Source organism: Dermacentor albipictus, chromosome 1, assembly GCF_038994185.2.
Source record: "Dermacentor albipictus isolate Rhodes 1998 colony chromosome 1, USDA_Dalb.pri_finalv2, whole genome shotgun sequence".
Lineage (NCBI taxonomy): Eukaryota > Metazoa > Arthropoda > Arachnida > Ixodida > Ixodidae > Dermacentor > Dermacentor albipictus.
The window spans coordinates 300,108,111-300,129,637 of NC_091821.1; the positions used below are offsets into that span (position 1 = coordinate 300,108,111).

General features: G+C 46.9%; 1 protein-coding gene across 1 annotated transcript in view; it reads left to right on the top strand.

Moving 5' to 3' along the window:
- LOC135916812 (phospholipid-transporting ATPase ABCA3-like) overlaps nucleotides 1-21,527 on the top strand; it is a 420,918-nt gene that overhangs the window by 111,141 nt on the left and 288,250 nt on the right. The window contains exon 9 of the mRNA XM_065450250.2: nucleotides 5,039-5,091. Coding sequence (XP_065306322.1) covers nucleotides 5,039-5,091 — 53 coding nt within the window. The remainder of the gene's footprint in view (nucleotides 1-5,038; nucleotides 5,092-21,527) is intronic.

Sequence of the window (21,527 nt, forward strand, 5' to 3'; positions counted from 1 at the left end):
TTAGGAACGTGGTGTACTTCTTTGTTTCTTCACTTAGTGGAATCTGCCAAAAGCGTTTACAGAGGTCTATTCGTGAAAAACAATAGCAACCACCAGCTTTGTCAATGATGTCATCGATTCTCGGCATTGGATAAAGTATCAATTCAGTTTGACGATTCAGAGCCCGGTAGCCTGTCCACAAGCGGAATGTCCCGTCTTCTTTTGGTGCAATATCTATAGGAGAAGCAAATGGGGATACAGAAGGCCGGATGATACCTGAGTCCTACATTTCTTGCAACTCCTTTTTCAGCCACACCTTTTTATCTCTGGACAAGTTATAGGAGATTCTACGAACCACTGTTTTATGTGCGAGCTCGAAAGGAACGACATGTGATTTCATTGCTGGAGGGTAGCTACACATGCATGTAAGCTCTGGGCACTTAGTCCTGATGTCTTCCTGGTGATAAGTTAACCTTGATACACTGGGTCCTTCACCAGGATCTTCTGTTCTTATGGTGTCTTCGGCCATTACTTTGTCGTCCCAATAGAGGTTATCTTAAGTTTTTTCCCGTGTGGACGGGACGAAAGAAAATCATAGGTGACATTGGGAATTTCCACTACGTCACTGGTAATAGCACGTCCTTGAAATTCAATAGCCAGGTTTACTCATTCACTATGCATTGTCACTGACCCATCGTAGGCTTGGACAAGCAATATTTTACCAGCGTGCAGGCGACCGGCATCCACTCGAGTCTTGTTGATAATTGATACCGAAGCTCCACTGTCAACGAGAGCTTTCACTTCAATACCATATACCTTAATGGGGATGCACAATAAGCTTGACGACACCAAATGCACTGTCTCACTGAAGCTCTTTTTCCGGGGCTTGTGATCCACGTTAGACAAATTATGTGTAAGTAGGTTGCCGTGAACTACAGTAATTGGTTCTTTATCATCCTCACAGTCATGACTAACGCTTCCCAGGGATATTTTTATGAAGTTATCTTCACATTCAGATGACGGCAACGACTCTAGATACTTACTCAGCTTACGAGAATCAAGTTGTTCTGTTCTACCACTTGGCTTTCTTCTCAATCTAATTCTTGGCACTGAGGTCTGTAGAAAGTTCAGAAGGTCATCAAATGTTCTTGGACCTTTGAGCTGCACACGGCTACGGATCTCGATATGCAACCCTTGCGTTGTCTTCTGCTGTTGTAGCTTTGATGACAGCTTCGGTTCTGCAGCATGCAATAGGCGACGCTTCTCAAGACCGTACTCAAGCAGAGAGCCACCTGCACCTGTATACCTGAACTGTAGTGCCGCATTCCATCTTTCTACTGCGTTGCCTTCGAAAGCCGCTAAAAAGTTGCGTTTGCACAGTTCCAAAGGTGTTGTTCATTGATCCACGAGCTGCACATCATACCATTTTCTGGCTATACTGCCCAAATAGCTGCGCATATTCAAAATCTTTTTTGTCGTCGAAGGGCCACATATTCTTGTCACAGGCATACCGGAAAAACCACAGCTAGTAGTGCGCACTTTGCGAGTTTCCTTCAAAAACATTCGGTTAAGCAATGCCTCGCGCTGATTGCTCTCGAGTAAGCGCTTAGACGAAAGTTCTCAGTATTTCGATGTGTTGCATATTGTGCCTTTGAAGTTCCCTTACAGTCAAGTCTAGGCTCACCTTCCCGGCAGGCGTTTGCTCCTTCGGGGTGCCACGTCGTATGAGTTCCAAAACGAGTTCGCTTAGGCTCACCTTCCCGGCAGGCGTTTCCTCTTTGGGGGTGTCACGTCGTATGGGTTCCAGAATGAGTTCGCTCAGTGTCTGCAGTTGTAGATTCACTGTCACCGATCCTATTTGCACGAGGGCTTGGCGGCTGATTGCAGCTTGTTGCAGCACCACGTAGATCAGCGCGGTAGAACTAACTTTGATAGGAAGGTCCGTCGCTGGCTCACCGTGCACTTGGTATCGGGAGAGCACAACAGACTTCGATGACGCCTGGTCGACGAAAAACGTCACCCGCATGGCTGGTATTCGAAAAACTGTTGGCTTTGCCAAAATGTACCGTTTCTAACTAGAACGGCAGCAGGAATGACAATCTCAATGAGACGGGTGTCATCCGCCATTTTATTCCAGCTTCTTCGTTCCCACTTCACCCCTCGCCCATTTCTTCGTCTTTTTTCATGCGTCCAGCGCAGACCGCTGACGGACAAGCTCTCCATGTGTATTTCTGATAACCATCGTGATTCGGATACTGCTCTCACTTTTTTCACATTCGCGTACAATTCGTCACGCTACGGCACTATATGTTACTCGGCATTTTATTACTTGCACGGCAAAGATCCAGTATTGCCTTTTAATACAATACTGCCTACCGGTCAAGAGCCCGTGCTTCAGTATGCCCACCATGTCATCGCTCGAGCCCAAGAAACATGCCAAGTTGCTCACCATCGACTTTGTGCTTCTTAGAACAAGCAGAAAAGCATTTGTGCCATTAGACACCGGGACGCCGATAATGTTCCCAGGGATATTGTCCTTCTGCGATCTCCCATCCACCGCTTCGGCCGCTCGGGAAAACTAACGTCCCGCTACTCCGGCCCTGCCGGGTCCTTTGTGAGGTAACCGACGTAACCTACGAGATCTCTCCGGTCGCACCTACTACTCGCTCCATCCAGACGTCCCATGACGTCGTTCTTGTCAGCCGCCTAAAACGCTACTAGTGCGTTTCCGCATAAAAAGCAGCGGCACGGCGCTTCCACGCCAGGTGTAAATACGTTGCACAGCTCTGCACAATGCTGAGGAAGATGAGCGCGAGCTTGGGACTGAAGAATAGTTTGCGGTAGAATTGTCTTTCACAATAACTGTAGATTACTGCAGATCCTGTATATTAAAAACATTTAATAATGGAGTTTTACCTGCCAAAACCACCATCTGATCATGAGGCACGCCTTAGTGGGGGACTCTGTAAAATTTCGATGACCTGGGGTCCTTTAGCGTACACCTAAATCTAAGTACAGGGGCGTTTTCGCATTTCGCCCCCATCGAAGTGCGGCTGCCATGCTGTGAATACGCTACCCGCCTTCTTCTTTCAGCAACAATATTCTAAATCGAACCTAACCGGCACCTTTAGCTCCTACATTGGAATTGAGCAGTCCTTTCTTCCGACAACCACTGCACCGAAATTAATAAGTTGAACTCAAAAGAAGCAATTAAAACGAGATTTCAGAAAGCGAATTTTTATTTAACATCCGCTTATTTTTTTAATTCTGAAAAAATTCTAAATATCAAGAAGCGATACACGAAGTATATAACCCTGCACCTAAGGAAGTAAAAATAATATCGCAGTTCTGTAAGCTGCACCTAATATTTGATTTAATGCGGACGAAATCGATATATGATATGCCACCTTGAAGTACATCACTTACTCCTGCATGTGGCATTCGCAAAACATTTACAAGCATTGTAACAACTTCACATACGTCATAAATTCATACGTCAAATTTGTCCAATTGAGACGCTCCAAGGGATGCAGTTTATAGAGACGTGATATTAATTTTGATGCTAACTAACGGATTTGTAAGCTTCGTACTTCTATTCTTTTTCCAGATTTCCTGATTTCCCCCAAGTTTTGTCAATACTTCCATGGTGTAAATCAAAATTATTTTTTCTGCAATCACTGTGACTTAACGTAGTCTCTTAATTACAACACTTTCTCTCTGAAATGCAACAATTCTCATTCAAATCATTGAGCAGTTTTCTCATAAAATCATGCGTTTTACATATATTATAGTGGCCGGCATCAAAGATGGGCCCGAGCTAAAGCTTCCTCTTATTCCATCACACCGATTCTATGGGAAACCCACGAAAAATAAAGCTCGCCATACCGGAGCCCGCGGCAGCAGTGCATGGTGCACAAATAATAGGAAAAAAGCAATGCACGAAACCAAAAGGAAGCTGTCCGGGATCTCGGCCAGAGATCTCACCCGCAATGCCGACGAGCTGTCTGGCAAGGCGTCTGGCAAAATCGTTGATTCGTTGCCAATCGAGCAAGTAGCAGGTTGTCTTCAAGATAAGGCTGATAAACGAGCGCGCTCGTTTTCAAATAGCGACGTGAAGCAACACTCTTAGGGTGTGCTTCTTTTTATTATGTTTTCTTTTGTTGTACGTCATGGCATACGTCACGGCGCGAATTTCAAATGTTTAAGGTCGATACGCCAGGGGGCGGGGAAAAGGGAAACTAAACGCATGTCCAGAATTTCTGGGTATGCTTTTTTAGAGCCGTAATATCACGCTTGCAAAAATATATTCCCGTCTAAAAAATGCGGTGTATTTCTGTTTTACTGAAATATACGCTAGGCAATATAGCAGTATATATCTCGCCATAGAACAGCACTTACGTTATTAACAGCTAAATAAATTTGAACGTAACCTTTTCCGGTAAAATTTTCCTTTAATTATTTCTTTGACAGAAAATTACCAGGCTTTAGAATGAAAAATTCTAAGCTTTCTCAGTAAAGTGTTGCCGTGGGCTAGTTTGGCAAGTTGCGCAATAAGGACAGCGATAAGACATAAAGAAGTGAGACGACAAGGCAAGCAATGAGAGAGAGCTGATAGTTTATCACTTGTGAAAATAGAGGAGATATACAGCGATAGCGGGCAAAGGGACACATGCACCGACCCAGTGCAAGGACAGCAGGTGGTATGACAGCAAAAACGCAGTCCGGTCTGAAACGACCCGATCAGAAGAGTGCCTCCTCGTTGTGGTTGGTGTCCCACCACATTTTGCTGTCTGCAAAGTGAACCCTCCAGGTGCCGTTCACAGCGCTTCTTTCTTGAAGGCCTTGGAGCTGCCTTGAAAACTGAAATGCGCTCATCCGCTGCAGTGACGCCGTGGGTTCGAGGATGGTGTCAATGAATCACCACTGGGCAACGCTAATCCTGAGCCCCCGTTATATTCAGCGCGTGGTTATCGGCGTGTAAAGCCACATTCAACTTTTTAATTATTACACGAGATTGCGTCTTGCTCTGTAATAAGAAAAGTTATTATGTCTTTTTCAGAATTAATCGGGAGGACACGCAACTGCTCAGCAGAACAGCGGCTTTGGCAGATTGTAAGATTCCTCTTTATTTATTTACTCTGCTTATTATTCGTTTAAATATATACTCCAGTCCGAGTAGTAAACAGCTGGGCCTACAACATACAAATAGTGCAAAAACAAAAGTGCATAGACATGCCAAATAAAAAAAAAATCTATAGAGAGTAGAAAAAAAAAAACAAATTCAGTAATGCCCTTAACGAGCAAGAAAATTCCCGCATAAGCTAAATACAACACCAATATAAAGGAAAAGAGTTCGCTAACACACTTCCAAACGCTTTCACATCATCAGTAGTTGGAACTTTTTCTGGCGAGGCGTTCTAATGTTCGACAGTTTGTGGGAAAAAGAGGAGCTTGGAAAAAGCGCACTGCGATAAATGTTGTGTTATCTGAATATTATGTCATGTAACATTGGTCGAGGAACAACGTACGGCCGTGACTTTTCAGAGTAAGCACAACAAAGCTCTAGCATGTCCTACTGAATTGTTGTCCATTTTACTTGTGGCCTGTAAAATCAGTGCAGCAAGTACAGTTCATTGCGTGTATGTCAGTACGCAGCATTTGTGGAGTGTGGACCCTGTCTTCATCTCCGTAATGCAGTTTATCTGCATTACCCAGACATCTGTGTGGATTTTCCTTGTCTTCTTTTTATTGCTTTCACATGTCTCTAATGTAAAGCTGCGTGAATGAAGCCTTTGCTCCTGTGGGGTAATTCGTCTGATTACATTGTCCTTTATATGTATTTTATTAGTTTTGTGTGGTATTCTCACGTCTGCAAATAAGAACGCTGTAAATGGTATCCTTGCATCTCTAGAGCAGGTGGCTTGATAACATGATCTTTTATATCTATATTTTATTAGTTTTGGAAGAACTCTCATAAAGTGACAACATAGATAAATTGTCGGAAAGTTTCCTATTCTTGCAATATAATTATGTCGATAGACCTGGTCAAATAGAATATTTTTTCTTTAGGCTTATGTAAAACATGTCACGTGGTAGTGACGGTTAAGAAGGCAGCAAAACTGTGAATAGCGAAACGAGCGTTTTATTGGGCGAACTTGTGCCCTCAAAAACAGGCTACACTCAAAGAACAACAGTAGTGATGAACACACTCGGTGATCGTCGAAAATCTGACCAGCGGCTCAAGCGCATCGGCTTTTATCGATCAGTTGTCGAATGTTCCAGAGTAATCGCTGAGACCCGCATGCCTTCCACAAAGTTCTACGCCATTCGCGTCGCGCATACCTGCAATCAAATTACACAAGGTTCGGCGACAACAGACAGTGGATAGAACCATCGATAACATTCCAGAAACTTCCCACACATGCAAGTATGTACGTCCTTTGCTGTGTGATAACATTTGTTAGGCGGTGAAACGTCTCGCCCGAGAAAGACAAGTACACGTGTCAATACCCCCCTTTTAAACAGCATCGACCCGAAGCTGTACACAAACGAAAGTAATAAAGGAAAGCACTCGCAGCAAAGAAAACAACAAAATAAGGAAGTTCGTCAGCTTCCGTAAAAGGGTTTAAGACGCACCACGTGGACCACTTCAGATCGTGCGCGCCGCCGCTGTGAATGTGAAATGCCGTCTGGCACGACCTCATAGTCCTGCGCTGCAATACGTCGGATGACCTTGTAGGGTCTGAAATGGCGCTACACTCTTAAAACGGTTGCACCCTTTGGGGTGTATATTTGTCCCACAACAATAATCGTCATCTGCCTTGCTTGCGTTTCCTTTCCTGAAAACTCGGCGCTCGCTACTTTCCTGTCGAGAATGCTGCGTCACGCTGATAAGGCGCATGCCGTTCGTGACTGGAAAGTACCGGGCTCGCAGCGTTAAAGAAAGGAAACGCGGGCAGCACAGATGGCGATTATTGTTGTGGGACAAGGTACGCCCCAAAGGATGTAAATATTTCTAAGAGTGTAACCTGTGATCAGATTACACAAGGTTCGGCGACAGCAGACAGCGGATGGAATTATCGATAACGTTCCAGAACCTTCCGACGCATGCAAGCGAGTCCTGCGCAGTGTGATAACATTTGTTAGTCGCTGAAACGTGTCGCCCGACAAAGACAAGTACACGTGTCAATATGACATGCCTCCTGAAGATAACCTAATCCTAAATCTCGGAAATATAGCTATTCCTGGGCCGCTATATTGTAGCGATGCCTTATGCCTAATTCTATGCTATTCTTATCATCCACCACACACGGCCGCCTGATCCCGTTGATAATGTGGGCAGACCGTCACTCTCACCACTGGCCAAGCGCGAAAAGCCTGAAAAAGCATAGAATCGGAAAAGACATCGCTACAAAATACCGGCCCTGAATGCTGCGAATTACTATGCGTGCGACGTATCCTTCAAAATTTATTAAAGGTGCCTTAGGCGGCTCGGCAATTTTTGTGATAGAAGTACGTTCAACGTAGGTCTATTTGGGGCATGTTCCGAGTTACACGACCAGGAATTAGGATGTATGGATGGATGTCATGAACGTCCCCTTTGAAACGGGGTGGTGGGTTGCGCCACCAAGCTCTTGTTCTACCTCTTGTCCTTGTCACCAAGCAATGTCCTACCTAGGTTAAAGAAAGAAATAAAAAACAAGGTGAACTCCCACAACCAAATTTTCTTACCCCCTAGTTAATTTCCTTTCCCTTTGTCCTCTCGTAGCTTCAACGGTAGTCAAGGAGGGAAGGTGTTGAAGGTCCGAAGTCGGCGCCCCTCGATGATTCGAGCGCACGGTGGCAGCGCGAAGGAAGAGCCATTGTCCGACGAAGTGACGTTTTATTCAAACGCCGGAGCGTCTCTCCGGGTCCAAGCCCGAAGCTCCGCTCCCTCTCACACAACCAAACGTGACTTTTTAAGCCCTCAGTTGTACAAAGGATTCGCAAACCAGCTAATCACACATGCGAGTTCACATCATTGTAACCAATAGCACAACCACTTTCGTGCCGCACACGGCATTGGTGGAAACAGTGGCACTCTGGGCACACGCCAGGGGATAGGATTTCTCAAACACACGTGCCACCTCCCTCTCCCCTACGTTGGGCTGCGAGTATCGGCCCCTGATGTCTTCCCTCCTTTCACCTGCAACCGGCCGCCATGCAAGCTGCCGAGAATGTTCCGTGAAATCGCGGATTATTAACTGCATATCCGCCGCACAGCGGACTACCCTGCCAGTACTGAGAAATCTGTTTCCCGTGCAGCTGTGTGCCGGTTCGCTTGAAATACAAACACCATAATTGGGACCCGATGGCAATAGCACATAAATGCATTCCTCGGCCGTAGCCGGCTAAGTGATAAAGCTGCCGCCATTTTCACGGGAATCCTTAGAATGAAACCTCAAACCGGCTGGACAGCGTAGCGTCGCCCAAATTCCGTGACCGAGACGGTCGACGGGACATTTGGGGAGCACATGGGCATTAGTGGTGGCGGTGACCTCAAGCACCCCCTTTCTTTCATCTTCACGCTCGTCTCCCCGAACGTTCCCCTTCAGGTTTGCATCTCCCCTTCTACCCTTTTGTTCCGAGCGGGGGTGCAGTTCTAGTGCCTTTTCTACGGCGCAGCCACTAATCCGCTTTCTCTTCACGCGTGAGTATTGCCCGCGTCCCCTCATCGCGGAACCCTTATGCGTGCCTCATTTCCGGTTATTGGCCGATACAACAGGTGTGGGTTCGTCCAACGCTTTGCTGTAGTCGCCTAAACTGGGCCACAAAATAACAGCGAGGTCAAGTCCCTAATCTCAATCTGACTGCCCTATTGTAAACTTTTCTGTTATACGTTTCCGTGTTTTGTCGTTTCCCTACTTTTCTTCAACAAATCTTCCAATCACTTCTTACTAATCTCTACTGCGGACATATTTACTACCCGCCGAGGTTGCTCAGTGGCTATGGTGTTGGGCTGCTGAGCACGAGGTCGGGCGACCGAATCCCGGCCACGACGGCCGCATTTAAATCGGGGCGAAATGCGAAAACGCCCGTGTACTTAGATTTAGGTGCACGTAAAAAAACCCAGGTGGTCGAAATTTCCGGAGTCCTACACTACGGCGTGCCTCATAATCAGGAAGTGCTTTTGGCACGTTAAATCCCATAATTTAGTTTTTTTAACTTATTTACTTTCCATTCTTTCGCTGAAACCAAGGGCCATAGGGATGTATGGATGGATGTTATGAGCGTCCGCTTTGGAACGGGGCGGTGGGTTGTGCCACCAGGCTCTTGTTATTATACTGCCTAATGTACTACCTAGGTTAAACAAGAAAAAACACAAAAGCAACACTATGAACTCCCACAACCAAATTTTGTGATCCCCTATTGCGAACTGTGCTTTCGTACGTCTCCGTCTTTTGTCGTTGCCCTACTTTTCATCCCCCAATCCACCAATCGCCTCTTACTAATACATATTGCGGATATATTTGCTTTACCAGTGCTCCCGCTGAACCCAAGAGCTTCAAGGAGGCCAGTGATGCCTAAATCGACAGCTTGGCAGACGTCTTCACATTCTAATAAAACATGCTCCATAGTTTCCCTAGCTTTACCGCAGCAAGCACATGCTTCTTCTTCCATCTTATATCTCGCTTTATAGGTGCGTGTTCTAAGGCATCCCGACCTCGCTTCGAAAAGTAATGAGTTTCCCTTTGAGTTATCATATTTGTTTCTTTTATGATTTCGTTTTTTTTTCCTTTTAAGTAGCTACTCATGGCAGGTTTGTTTTGCATTTCCACCACTCACGAGATTATTTGAGCCTCTCTGACTTTGGGCTTGACCTTCTGTGTTTGTGTGTTGCCCACCCTACAGGCCGCATACTTGCTGGTAAGCTTCCTAGTTCTTTTCCTCCACTGTGAAGCAATGCTTTTCCTGCACAGATACCTGAACACTCTCCCAGCCCATTTACTTTCTTTCATATTCCTCAGGCGTTCTTCATACTCAATTTTACTGCGTGCTTACCTCACTTCAAAAGTAAGCCAGCTCATATCACCCTGCACAGCTTCACTTGTAGTCTTCCCGTGAGCGCCGAATGCGAGGCGACCCACGGACCTTTGGTTCACATCGAGTCCTGATTGGAGTAAGTCCAGTAACCATTACACCTTTCCACATACCTCAGAAGACCTCGTACCTATTGTATCACCATAGCGCTCTGTGCTTCATTATGGCTGCATTTCTCTTCGCCTGCACTGTTATTGTTCTTTCCTGTGTTTCCATATATCTATTGCCTTCGTTTATCCATTTACCAATGTATTTATATTCTGTTACCCGAGGCATTTCATGGCCCTGTATCTCCACTTTCTGTTCCCTCTTTTCATTGAATACCAAACACCTGATTTTCTAACACTAAATTTCAAACCTATATTGTTGCCTTCATGACTACAGTTATTAGGCACACGTTGCAAATCACTTTGCTTGTCAGCTAGCAACACAATGTCGTCCGCATAAAATAAACCTGGGAGCTGCTGCTCTATTACTGTACCCGCCTGTTTGTATGCGAGATCAAACGCGATATTACTTCCTTGTTGATCCTCACCATGTACGTCATAAACAGCAGCGGAGATAAAGGGCACGCCTGCCTCAGTCTCTTGCTGATATGAACTTTTTCCTCGCTCCTCATCCCTTCCCATTCAACGCCAACGGTATTTTCTAGGTAAATCTCTCGCAAAAGCTGTAGACAATCGTCACCTAAGCCTTCCAGAATGTCCCACAATATGTTGCGGTCTACGATGTCATAGGCTCCTGTAATGTCTAGAAAGGCGACATATAAGGTCTGCTTTCTACATTAGGTATTTCGATACACTGAGTAAGAGCAAATAAGTTATCACCTAAACGGTTACCTATTCTTAAGCCATATTCCAAAATATCATTATTCTCTGTCCATGCTTGAAGCTTTAACCCGCGCACTGCCTGCGCACTGCCCCCGCACTGTGACCCTCCGCGCACTGCCTGCTTTCCCTGCTTTCTCGCCATGTATTGCACGGCTTTTTTGCAAATACTATAATACTATAATGCTGTTACTACTGATGCAAATACTATAATGCTATATCAATGCAGAGCACGTGCCGTTTAGCAAAAACTGATACGCACAGGATCCAAATCGTCAAAATGTTGCAAAGCAACTCACCACTGTTTCAAAAGCAATCAATGCCGTGGAGACCGAAGGCATGACACGCTCTCGCACGCGCTCAACCACGCGGCCAAGCTCTCACTTTCATACCAAAACACGCACAGTAAAACTGGAACATCGCCAAATAGCTCCTCTAGCAACGGCACCTGAAAACATGCGCGTTTTCTATGTGAGAGCATTGCTTTTCGCGAATAACTATTCATAGAAGCCACCTTTCAAAATATTCCTTTAGAAGAAGACTCTGCGCACTTAACTCGACATCTCATGCAAGCGGTACCGTTACGGATAGCAAAAAAAGGCGTTCCAAATAGCGGCCGAATTCTGAAGCATTGGAGTCTATAGAAACGTTCATATTTTGGAGGCTTTTTTGGATAGTGAAGAGCCATTTGCGATGAAACTATTGCATTGATTGGTATATTCCCGGGGACTTATCAATTTCGATGACTCAGCTTTCAACTGGTTGCAGCAGCAGGTCTTGAAATGGCAAAAAAGTCATTCCAAAATCGCAGTTTTTATAGCAAGGTCGGGGAATTTAATTTGGTAGATATATAAACGTGGTTTTTGCCTGCACCAGCAGGTCGAAGTGATAGCCAAGCGCTCTGAACCACGGTAGTTCTGAATCACTGATACCGCGAGCGTGAGTTAGCAGGTTCGAAGCCAGCTGCTCCTACCCTTGTTTATCGCTCCGTCTCTGCTTATCTGGAAGTTTCTTGCTGGGTGGCATATTACAGAAGGCAGGCCATTTAGTTACGGTTCTTGTTTACTTCTATCTGCAGCAACGTTTTCGTGCAAAGAAATAGCTGGCTGCTTTCGCGAACGTGCTTCCAAACTTCCTTTGCAGTATAGATATAACGCATTTTGACAATAAATCCCGATATCGTGTTTTGAAAGATCATTCCTTTTTAACGGCGAAGATTTATGAAGATATTCCTCAGAAATATATTTGCCTCTGCAGCTGTGTCATGGCAAAGGCGTGTTTGTGCGACTCTTTTGCTGCTTGAAACCTAACAGAAAAAAAAGAATTAGCCTCCAGTGTGCGCAAACAAAACACTCAAAATTAGTAAAATCGCCTGCAGCCGCAGACATTGTATCCGTAAAAAGTAATACAGCTGAAGCTATTTGACGTTGTACATTTGCATTTTACCGAAGGATTTTCGAGTACTTTATGTTAGGTGAAAATGAAGGCTGTCCGAATCATTGAACATATTCATTTGCCTAGTACAAACCGGCATCGTGACGCCTAAAAATTATATCCTCAAAATGCAGCGCACGTGTCTAATTGGAACAATCCCCATATAGCTTCACGAAATTTCAGAAATACTAAAAACCTTCATATCTTTTCACCACGACGCACGCAGAGCAGTATCTAAAATCTTATGCGAAGACACACAGGGACGTGTTAGTGTAGCATGTCGTGTTAAAAGAGAGAAATATTCCAACGGCAGACATATTTGAGTTATGCCTGAAAGATGTGCAACAAAACTTTGTCGTCGGCTACAATCACCACAGATGCTTTAGCATTCTGCTGTTCCCTTCCTAACCCATTCTATACCTAGGTCAGGTCACAGCACCGTGATACAATTACTAGTGCGATTGTTCTGTTATTCTGTGAGAATATTCTCCTACCCTACATTTATTGTGCTTTAACAATTGAAGAAACATGAGAAAGTGCATTGAGGGTTCGCCTGACATGTTCTCGTATTAGAACCGTTTGCAACCCAGATCGGCACGGTTGTTTTGTTGTGATCACACCAGCAGCCACTGAGCACCATTCATAATTTTGTCCACTGCATGTAAATATAAAATTCTCGCTAGTTGTGCTGGAGTAGCAAAATGGCCGTTGAGCCTTTCGTATGGTCTCACTAAGCCACACATTCCCTCTTCTGCCACGGCGCCGCAAGACACGTCAATGTCGTCCTCGAAAATCGCCCTTTCAATTTTCCCCGAAAGCTTAGGGACGTGTACGAGACGAGAAGGCGAAGTTTTGAAGTATTCCTGACATTTCAGTAAAACTTCACAAGCGATTTTATTATCCTTTAATTGTTTACTTATTTATTATACCTCATTTGTGGTAGTAATGATATAACACATGAAAGTCGAGTTGTTTTATCAGTATGTCACACTGGCCTCGGGGCCGTGCGGATGTTGGGAGAGATGGAGTCGGGAGACGCCGGCGAGGACAGCAAACATATTTTACTAAGAGCAAACTCAAAATAAAACACACTCAAAATTTAACTCAAAGATCAATTGACAAAAACAAAACTCCACACTTGCGTAACCAAAACAGTGTCCTTATATTCGCCTATGTGCGTCCTTAGTGGGTTTCGCGCGAAAGTCCGGCAACCCTGGCCTATGGCTGCACACTAACAAAAAAGAACGCTCTTACAAGGTTCCATGGGCACACGTCACTCCAAGTGCGATGTGCGTCGGCTCTTGGTCACCATCCGTGCTCCCGCCGACTCCGAAAGTTTTGTTCCTTGGTATGGGCCGGCCAGCTCCTCCGTCTCGTATGCCGGCGTTCCGAACTATGTCGGTGACGTTTAGCAGAATGCGTTGTTGGGCAAGTTGGTTCATTGCATTTGGAAACATTGGTTGCGCTTTCTAGGCGATCACAAGGAAGAAGACAGGACCTGTCTTCTTCCTTGTGATCGTCTAGAAAGCGCAACCAATCTTTCCAAATACAAATATGTTGGTGACGGGGTAATCAGGCCTGCCTGGCTAGGCCTAACACCGAGCTCCGCCGCTACCTCTCCGTGGGCCGACGAGAAGCCCCAGGTGTATCGTCCGTGCTGGTCTGCCGAAGAAGGGGGATCCAATTCCTGGAGTGCCCGGCACTGCCATGGGCGGCTGCAGCAGGTCCAGGGAGCCTCGCTCATACGTCGCCGAGGTCGACGCCCACACTCTGGGTCGCCAGCGTCACGGGCCTGTCCGAACCTCCATGGGTCCCGTCGCCAGTACGAAGCTGGCGCTCCAACCTCCTCGGCCAAGAGCCACGCCGATAATACCACCTTGGCGCCGCTTCTCCGATCACACCTCGGCAGGTCTATTTAAATGGTCGCAGGCCGAGCTGAACAAGCTAAACACTCTGATCAGAAAGTTAGTGAAGGCTACCCTAGGTATACCCATCAGCACCTCGAATGAGAAGCTCATGAACCTAGGCGTGTACAATACGATAGAAGAGATGGCGGAAGCGCAACAGATGGCGCAGCAGGAAAGACTGACGAAAACGCGAGCGGGCAGGCTTATACTCAAAGCGATAGGGACAGACCCAAATAGATCAATGAACCCGAAGGAATCCGAGGTAGAATTGAGCGCGAAAATTAGAGACGCGATCAGAACCACCCCCCTCCCGAGAAATATGCACCCTGAACACAATGTTAGCAGGAGAAAAGCGAGAGCGAAAGCTTTGTTGAAAGAAATTGAACAGCTAGGACAACAGGCGGCCCTTGTAGACGCTGCATGGGTCAAAGGCAAAGAAGCCTACACCGCCGTGGTGGTCGACAGCCGGGGCGAAGTACGGGACGCCATCACCATCTTCACTAAGGATTCCACGGTGGCGGAGCAAGCCGCGATTGCTCTAGCCATCAGGAACCGTAAATGGTCTTTCATCTATAGCGATTACAAAGCAGCAATTAAGAGCTTTGACAAAGGCTATGTAGCTGGGACTGCAGCTAAAATTATCGACAAGGTCGAAACTATCAAAACTGAATTCCGATGGTTTCCTGCACACATGGGACAAGTGGACGAGACTCGGCCCAACCTCAACGAGGTGACGAACGACCTTGCACGAGGACTTGCTTGCCGTGCCGGTCAGAACCGAACCGACGCCCACTACCATTCCGGGGAGCATAAAGATCAGTTACTAACTTACAGCGACATCACTAAATATTACTACTTGGGGCGTAGGCAATTCCCTCTGCCACCCGTAAAATTGAACAGGGCTCAGGCAGTGACGCTACGTTTACTGCAAATCGGGACGTACCCCACTCCGTACTTCATAAATAAAATTCACGCCGAAAGAGAAATTAGGAAAGAATGTAACGTGTGCGCTGGCATCATTGATATCAGACACATGCTGGCGGGCTGTCCCGCGACTCTCGCCGACCCCGAAGAAAAATGGTTTCACTGGCACAAGTTGATAACAAGCTCTTCATATCAAGATCAGCTACGGGCTGTCCAGAGCGTCCACGATGAAGCCAGAAGGCTCGGCCTGGTGGTGCCGACGTGGACGCGGCCCGCCTCGGTCTGAAAAGACCGGGCTTCAGGACACCAATAAAGTTTTGTGAATGAATGAACCTCGGGTCAAGCGGCTCGAGGGCTCGTGCCGTTCGGACAGGTCGGCGCACATCCTGCTCTTCTTTTCTTTTCATGTCCCCTGCCTCTTACATATGATATAGGCCCCCTTTTCAGGAGTTCTTTTCTTAAAAAAACTGCCGTCTGTCGGTCTTCATGGTGGCGAATTTGACTCTCCCGTTGTGACTTGGGTGCTTTTTCTTCGCGTCGTTGTGGCTCACAACACAGCACCACACTGTCACGCACATTTCACCACATGCACAGTTCACAGCGTTTGCGAGTTCATTGTTCATGCCGCTTTATACGTGTACACTTAATCGTCCATGTTACACTCTTCACCTTTCTTCACTCCAATGCCCTGCTCATGAAATCCGTCCTACTACTACTAGAGCTAACATGGCACTATTTCTGCCTGCCCTGGTAGGTCTGCAAACACTTCCTCGAACTTCTGAACCAACTCCCTTAACTGCTCTACTTGTATTGCCTCTAGGGCTTAGTTCACCCTAACCCTCTGTACCCCCAAGGACGTCTCACGAATATAACTGCGCACTTCCCCTTGGTCTTTCTCTTCTGTAGTCAGCATGCAAACTGTAGTCTTCTGCTCGTTCTTCCCCCTATCTATCTCCTTCCTCTGTTCATAGTTTTTACACGTCCCTTAGCCACTGTATTTTGGCATACATCACATGCCTTCACATACCGTTTCACGTCACTCTGTACCCCGATCCAAAAGAACTCTTTTGTGATCCTTTCACGCATGAGCTACCCTTGCAGGGGCGATTACAGTTTTTAGACATTAACATTACCTTGGGTGAAGATCATGTATGTTGGCAGTACGCACCTCGAGCACAAAAGGAGCTTCTTCCTTATGCGTCGGCCCATTCAAAAACCGTAAAACGTTCGATTGCTAAATTTTGTCTTGAGTCTGCTCTCGTAAAATCGTGTCACCATGCAATGCGTGCGAGCTTTGACAAGCAAGTTGATAGGTTGCTTATGGCGGCGTTCCCAAGTACGGTTATCACAGCAGTGGCTGAAGCGACCTTGCAAAAAATCAAAGGTGCCATGGTCAAGAAACCGTGCACACAAGAAAAACTAGCAGTGACGCCGGAAGCGGTATCGTGTGTACATAGGATAGCCCACAATATGAAAAAGGTGGCAAACAGACACGGCGTCATAGTCGTGTTTTCGGCTCCTCGAAAACAAGCTCAGCTCTGCGCCCGCTCGCGAGCCAGGGTACGAGGAGCAACTGCACCAGAAAACATGGAAAGCACTTTGTAAAGTGCTGCACCGGTGTGGTATATGAAATACCTTTGACCTGCGGGAAAACCTATGTGGGCCAAACGGGCAGATGCGTGAACGACCGTGCAGCTGAACATGTGAGGTCACTGAAAGAAGAAGGTGCGCATCTTTCGCAACATTACGCAACTTGCACCGCGTGTGACGAAGTGGCAGAACATTCGCCACAAAAACAATGCCAGTACTGCAAGAAGTGTGAACCACAGTTCGGAGAGATAAAATTCTTGGCAGAAGCAGGGAAACAAGGCACGTGAGGTTTTGGATGCATTCCATATAAAGAAAAGAGGAAAAAGCTGTGTTAGTCACAACTTCTGTGACCCTCTTCAAAAGCGAAATGTCCTATCTGGAACGGTTTGGCAGATGACGCCTGATGGTTATTGTGCGCATGTCTGGGCTTTTCCTTATATTTGCTGATTTTTCGGTGAATAAAGATAGATGAAGGTGGCGCTTGTCCTGTGTCGTTCTACCCACTTGTGATCGTCTTAGTTGGCGCTGTTCCTTCCTAATCCTTTCTAAAGTATCCTCTACTCCTTTGTGACCTGAGGTTACACTACCATGCCCTATCTTTAGTACTGTATCCCTGAGTTCCTTCGGAACCATCAACTGTAATACTTCCCAACCTGAGCTAAACGTACACTTCCGATATAATAGGTTATTCTTCCTGATAAACACCACCACTGTCCTACTCCTTTTCCCTCGCACCAGTTATCCTATCTTTAGTTCGCACTTTCGTATTGATTCATCCTTGTTCTGACGTTCTTTAAATTCTGCAGTCGTTACATTTAATCCCTTAATGGCTGTAACCTGCAATGCTGTCAGAGCTTTGGTGCTACTATTGCTTGCTTGTGTTTTTGCTGGAGCTGCTGCATCTCTTACATGCGTCCCCTCTTTTTTTGCGTTTTTGAATGTTCTTTCTTTTCCACGTCCTTCCCTTTTCTCTTCCAACTTGGAACTGGCTCGTCTGCTCTCCTTACCCCAGGTACATTTCCCACAATCAAATCATAAAGAGGGTCCTCCACACATCTAGCTGTGACTAGTCCGGTAAAAAGGGTGTCGATATTTGAATCCGTGCCCCTGGCAGATATTTAACGGACTTATCTACCAAGATCACTAGTTTAAGGTGCCCGGTCATGCTTTCTGGTGGCACTAGGCTCCTCACTAAAATCGTATTGGCTCCGGTGTCTCTCAAGACCGTAGGCTTGCGCCCTTGTACCTCGCCTTCCACTACATGCATGCCCTGCTCTATCTGCCCATCCTCTCTTGTCGTCATGATACATGCCATGTTATCCACGGCTCCAGTACTGCATTCGTCTGCCTTGTGACCTTTCTTTTGGCGCAGCTGGCAAACCACCAGAGTTTCGGGACAATTATCTCTCACTCGGCAGTTCATCGCTACATAACCTAGCCGGTTGCATAGAAAACATCTCTGGGCTTCCCCTTGTCTACTAATTTGCCCCTGGTTCTTCACATCTCCATCTGCTGTTGTGTGCACATCGTTGTCGCCCTTTCCTAAAATTTTCAACCCCAGTCCTCTACGAATCGATATGTTTGTTCTGCCATCTGTTCGACAGTTTGTATTTTTCTTTCCTTAAGGAATATTGCCAAATTGCTGCTACGCCTGGCGAGAAACTGCTCACCCACGACGGCCTTGTCGCGAACCCCCTCATACGTTTTGTCCGTCTCAGACACCTCTATCCACCTCTGAAGACAATTTATGAGCCGACACGCGAACTGCTTGCCTGTTTCTGAATCTTCAGGTTTACAAGACCTAAACTTCTCTCGGAACCCTTCTGTGGTCAACGTGAATTTTTGCAACAAAGTTTTCTTGACCTTGTCATAGTCTAAGGACTCTTCGGCTGGCATACGCCCAAGGACACTCAGAGCCTCGCCCACTAAACATATACTCAAGGCGTTAGCCCACTCGCTCTTCTGCCAGCCTTTCCCAATTGCTATTCCTTCGAACCGAAGCAAATACTCATCTAGGTCATCCCACCGCTCATCGAAATGTGCCATCAATTTCCTAGGGCAAATCTGTCATGGCCTGGAAGAAGGTGAGTCGGATGACGCCGATCCGGGAGTACTCGTGCCTTCACAAGAGCCCGTGCCCATCTCTGGTAGCCTTATCTTCAATTCTAAAATTTCTTTTTCTCGTTTCTGCTCTTCACACATTCTTTCGTGTTGCTCGCGCACCCGTTCGTGTTGCACGCGCGCTCGTTCCTGTTCATTTTCTTTTTCTTGTTGAGCACACTCGAAGAACTTCATCGTCTCTTCCTTCGACATGTTTAAATCGTTGGCTATCGCCGCCAAACGTTCCTACTTGATCTCTAAACCAGCAAGATCAGTGACAGGGTCGAAATAAAATCCTGGAAATATCCTGGACGGATCCTATCCTCCGACGTATCCCAGTAAGCATTCTATCCTGGGACCAATCCCAGTAAGGATTCTATGCTGGCAGGCTCGCCAATTTGTGTCACACTGACCTCGGGGCCGTGCGGATGTTGGGAGAGATGGAGTCGGGAGACGCCGGCGAGCACAGCAAACATATTTTACTAAGAGCAAACTCAAAATAAAACACACTCAAAATTTAACTGAAAGCTCAACTGACAAAAACAAAACTCCACACTTGCGTAACCAAAACAGTGTCCTTATATTCGCCTACGTGCGTCCTTAGTGCGTTTCGCGCGAAAGTCCGGTAACCCTTGCCTATGGCTGCACGCTAACAAAAAAGAACGCTCTTACAAAGTTCCATGGGCACACGTCACTCCAAGTCCGATGTGCGTCGGCTCTTGGTCACTGTCAGTGCTCCCGCCGACTCCTCCGTCTCGTATGCCGGCCTCCCGAACTATGTCGGTGACGTGCAGTCAGGCCTGCCTGGCTAGGCCTAACACCGGGCTCCGCCGCTACCTCTCCATGTGCCGATGAGACGCCCCGGGGACTATCGTCTGTGCTGGTCTGCCGAAGAAGGGGGATCCAATTCCTGGAGTGCCCGGCACTGCCGTGGGAGGCTGCAGCAGGTCCAGGGAGCCTCGCTCGAACGTCGCCGAGGTCGACGGCCACACCCTGGGTCGCCAGCGTCACGGGCCTGTCCGAACCTCCATGGGCCCCGTGGCCAGTACGAAGCTGGCGCTCCAACCTTCTTGGCCCAGAGCCACATCGATAATACCGCCTTGGCGTCACTTCTCCGATCACACCTCGGGTGACACGCCTCGAGGGCTCGTGCCGTTCGGACCATCGGTGCACATCGTCCTCTTCTTTTTTTTTGTCCCCTGCCTGTTACATATGACACAGTACATCATGTTTGCGATGGCTGTCTGAAAATTAGCCAGGCAGAAGCACTGCATGGCGTTGGCTCGAAGGCCATGCATCAAAATATGTGTGCGTAGAATAAAGAAAATACAGGCGGTCATTGGCCGAACCGCCGTCAAAAGCTCAAGCGGCAAGATTCTGTAAATAGGTTCATGCTCAACGCAGCTAGGCCCACAGCCACTAAATTTATGCAGAACCATTTGTTACTCTTGACCACTGCATGCTGAAAATCTGAATATAACGCTGCGTGCCTAGAAAATAGCAATATAGGCCATTTTTTTAGATTGCGCGCTCTGTAAGCTTTTTACGCTAACTTTGCGATCGGAAGAAGAACTGTTTTTTGGCTTACACGTGATGACAATCGCCGTGCTCTTGGTGATGGAATATTGGAGAATGGAATTGTGCAACTTATTCAAGGTCAGACGACTTCACAACGCAGATCTAGCGATAGAAACTCAGCATGCTTTTTGTTCAGGGACACATGGTGATGAATGAATGGCCACATTGTAGTGATCGTACCGTCCGATACCGTAGACTTGCGTGTACTGCATAGGTTCTATTTGCTGAAAATTCCCTACTGATTCGGTACTGCACATTCCCGCAAAACTTTGATTTGGGCGAGCTGGTTAATGGCTATTCAAAAGGCGCAGTGCGACTGGGATGGAGACAAGGAAACACAAACCACCAACCAACTCGCCCAAATCAAAGTTTTAGTGCGACATATTTGTTCTACAGCGCTTGTGTTGTGGTTTGTGTTTCTTTGCCTCCACCCTAGTCGCGCTGCACCCTTTGAATCACACATTCCCGTTCGAATTTTAGCCTGTCGTACGCCTACCGAGGTAGGCGGTTACTTTTTGGGGTGTAACCAAGGCTATGGTAGATGTGATTGGTAATGATGTATGTGTAAGTAGGCTGACTGGGACAATGCCTGCTTTACTAGATGCTTGCCACATCGCTAGTCTTCCCATCCGAGTGGAGGTTCCCGTAGTTCAGGGCAATCGCGGAGAGACGGCGCTCGCAGCCGAGCCACTTCCTGTTGCGGAGGAAGTGACGATTACTAGGCTGGCGCGCGCGCTCGACCAATGGCTTGACGAGAGACCGCGGGTCCTGCCTCCGGGATCGGAACCTACGCCGCTAAAATCTCAGAGGCAGGGCTACGTAATTTAGGTTTGCAGCGGCCACCGCAGCTTGCGCTCGCAGCCGACCCGGGTAAACCCGGGAAAGGAAGAGTAAAGAGGAGACGGGCAGGAACCAGCATCTCAGCTCACGCGGCAGGCATCTAGTAAAGGAGGAATTGACTGTGATTATAACATGAAGTACGTCCAACTACCTACGTTAAGAGGAAGCTTTGGCTCGGGCCCAACTCCGACGCGGTCTATTCAAATACATGTAAAACGCAAAACACTTTTTTCTGAGACAACTCTTGGACCGATTTTAATGAAATTTG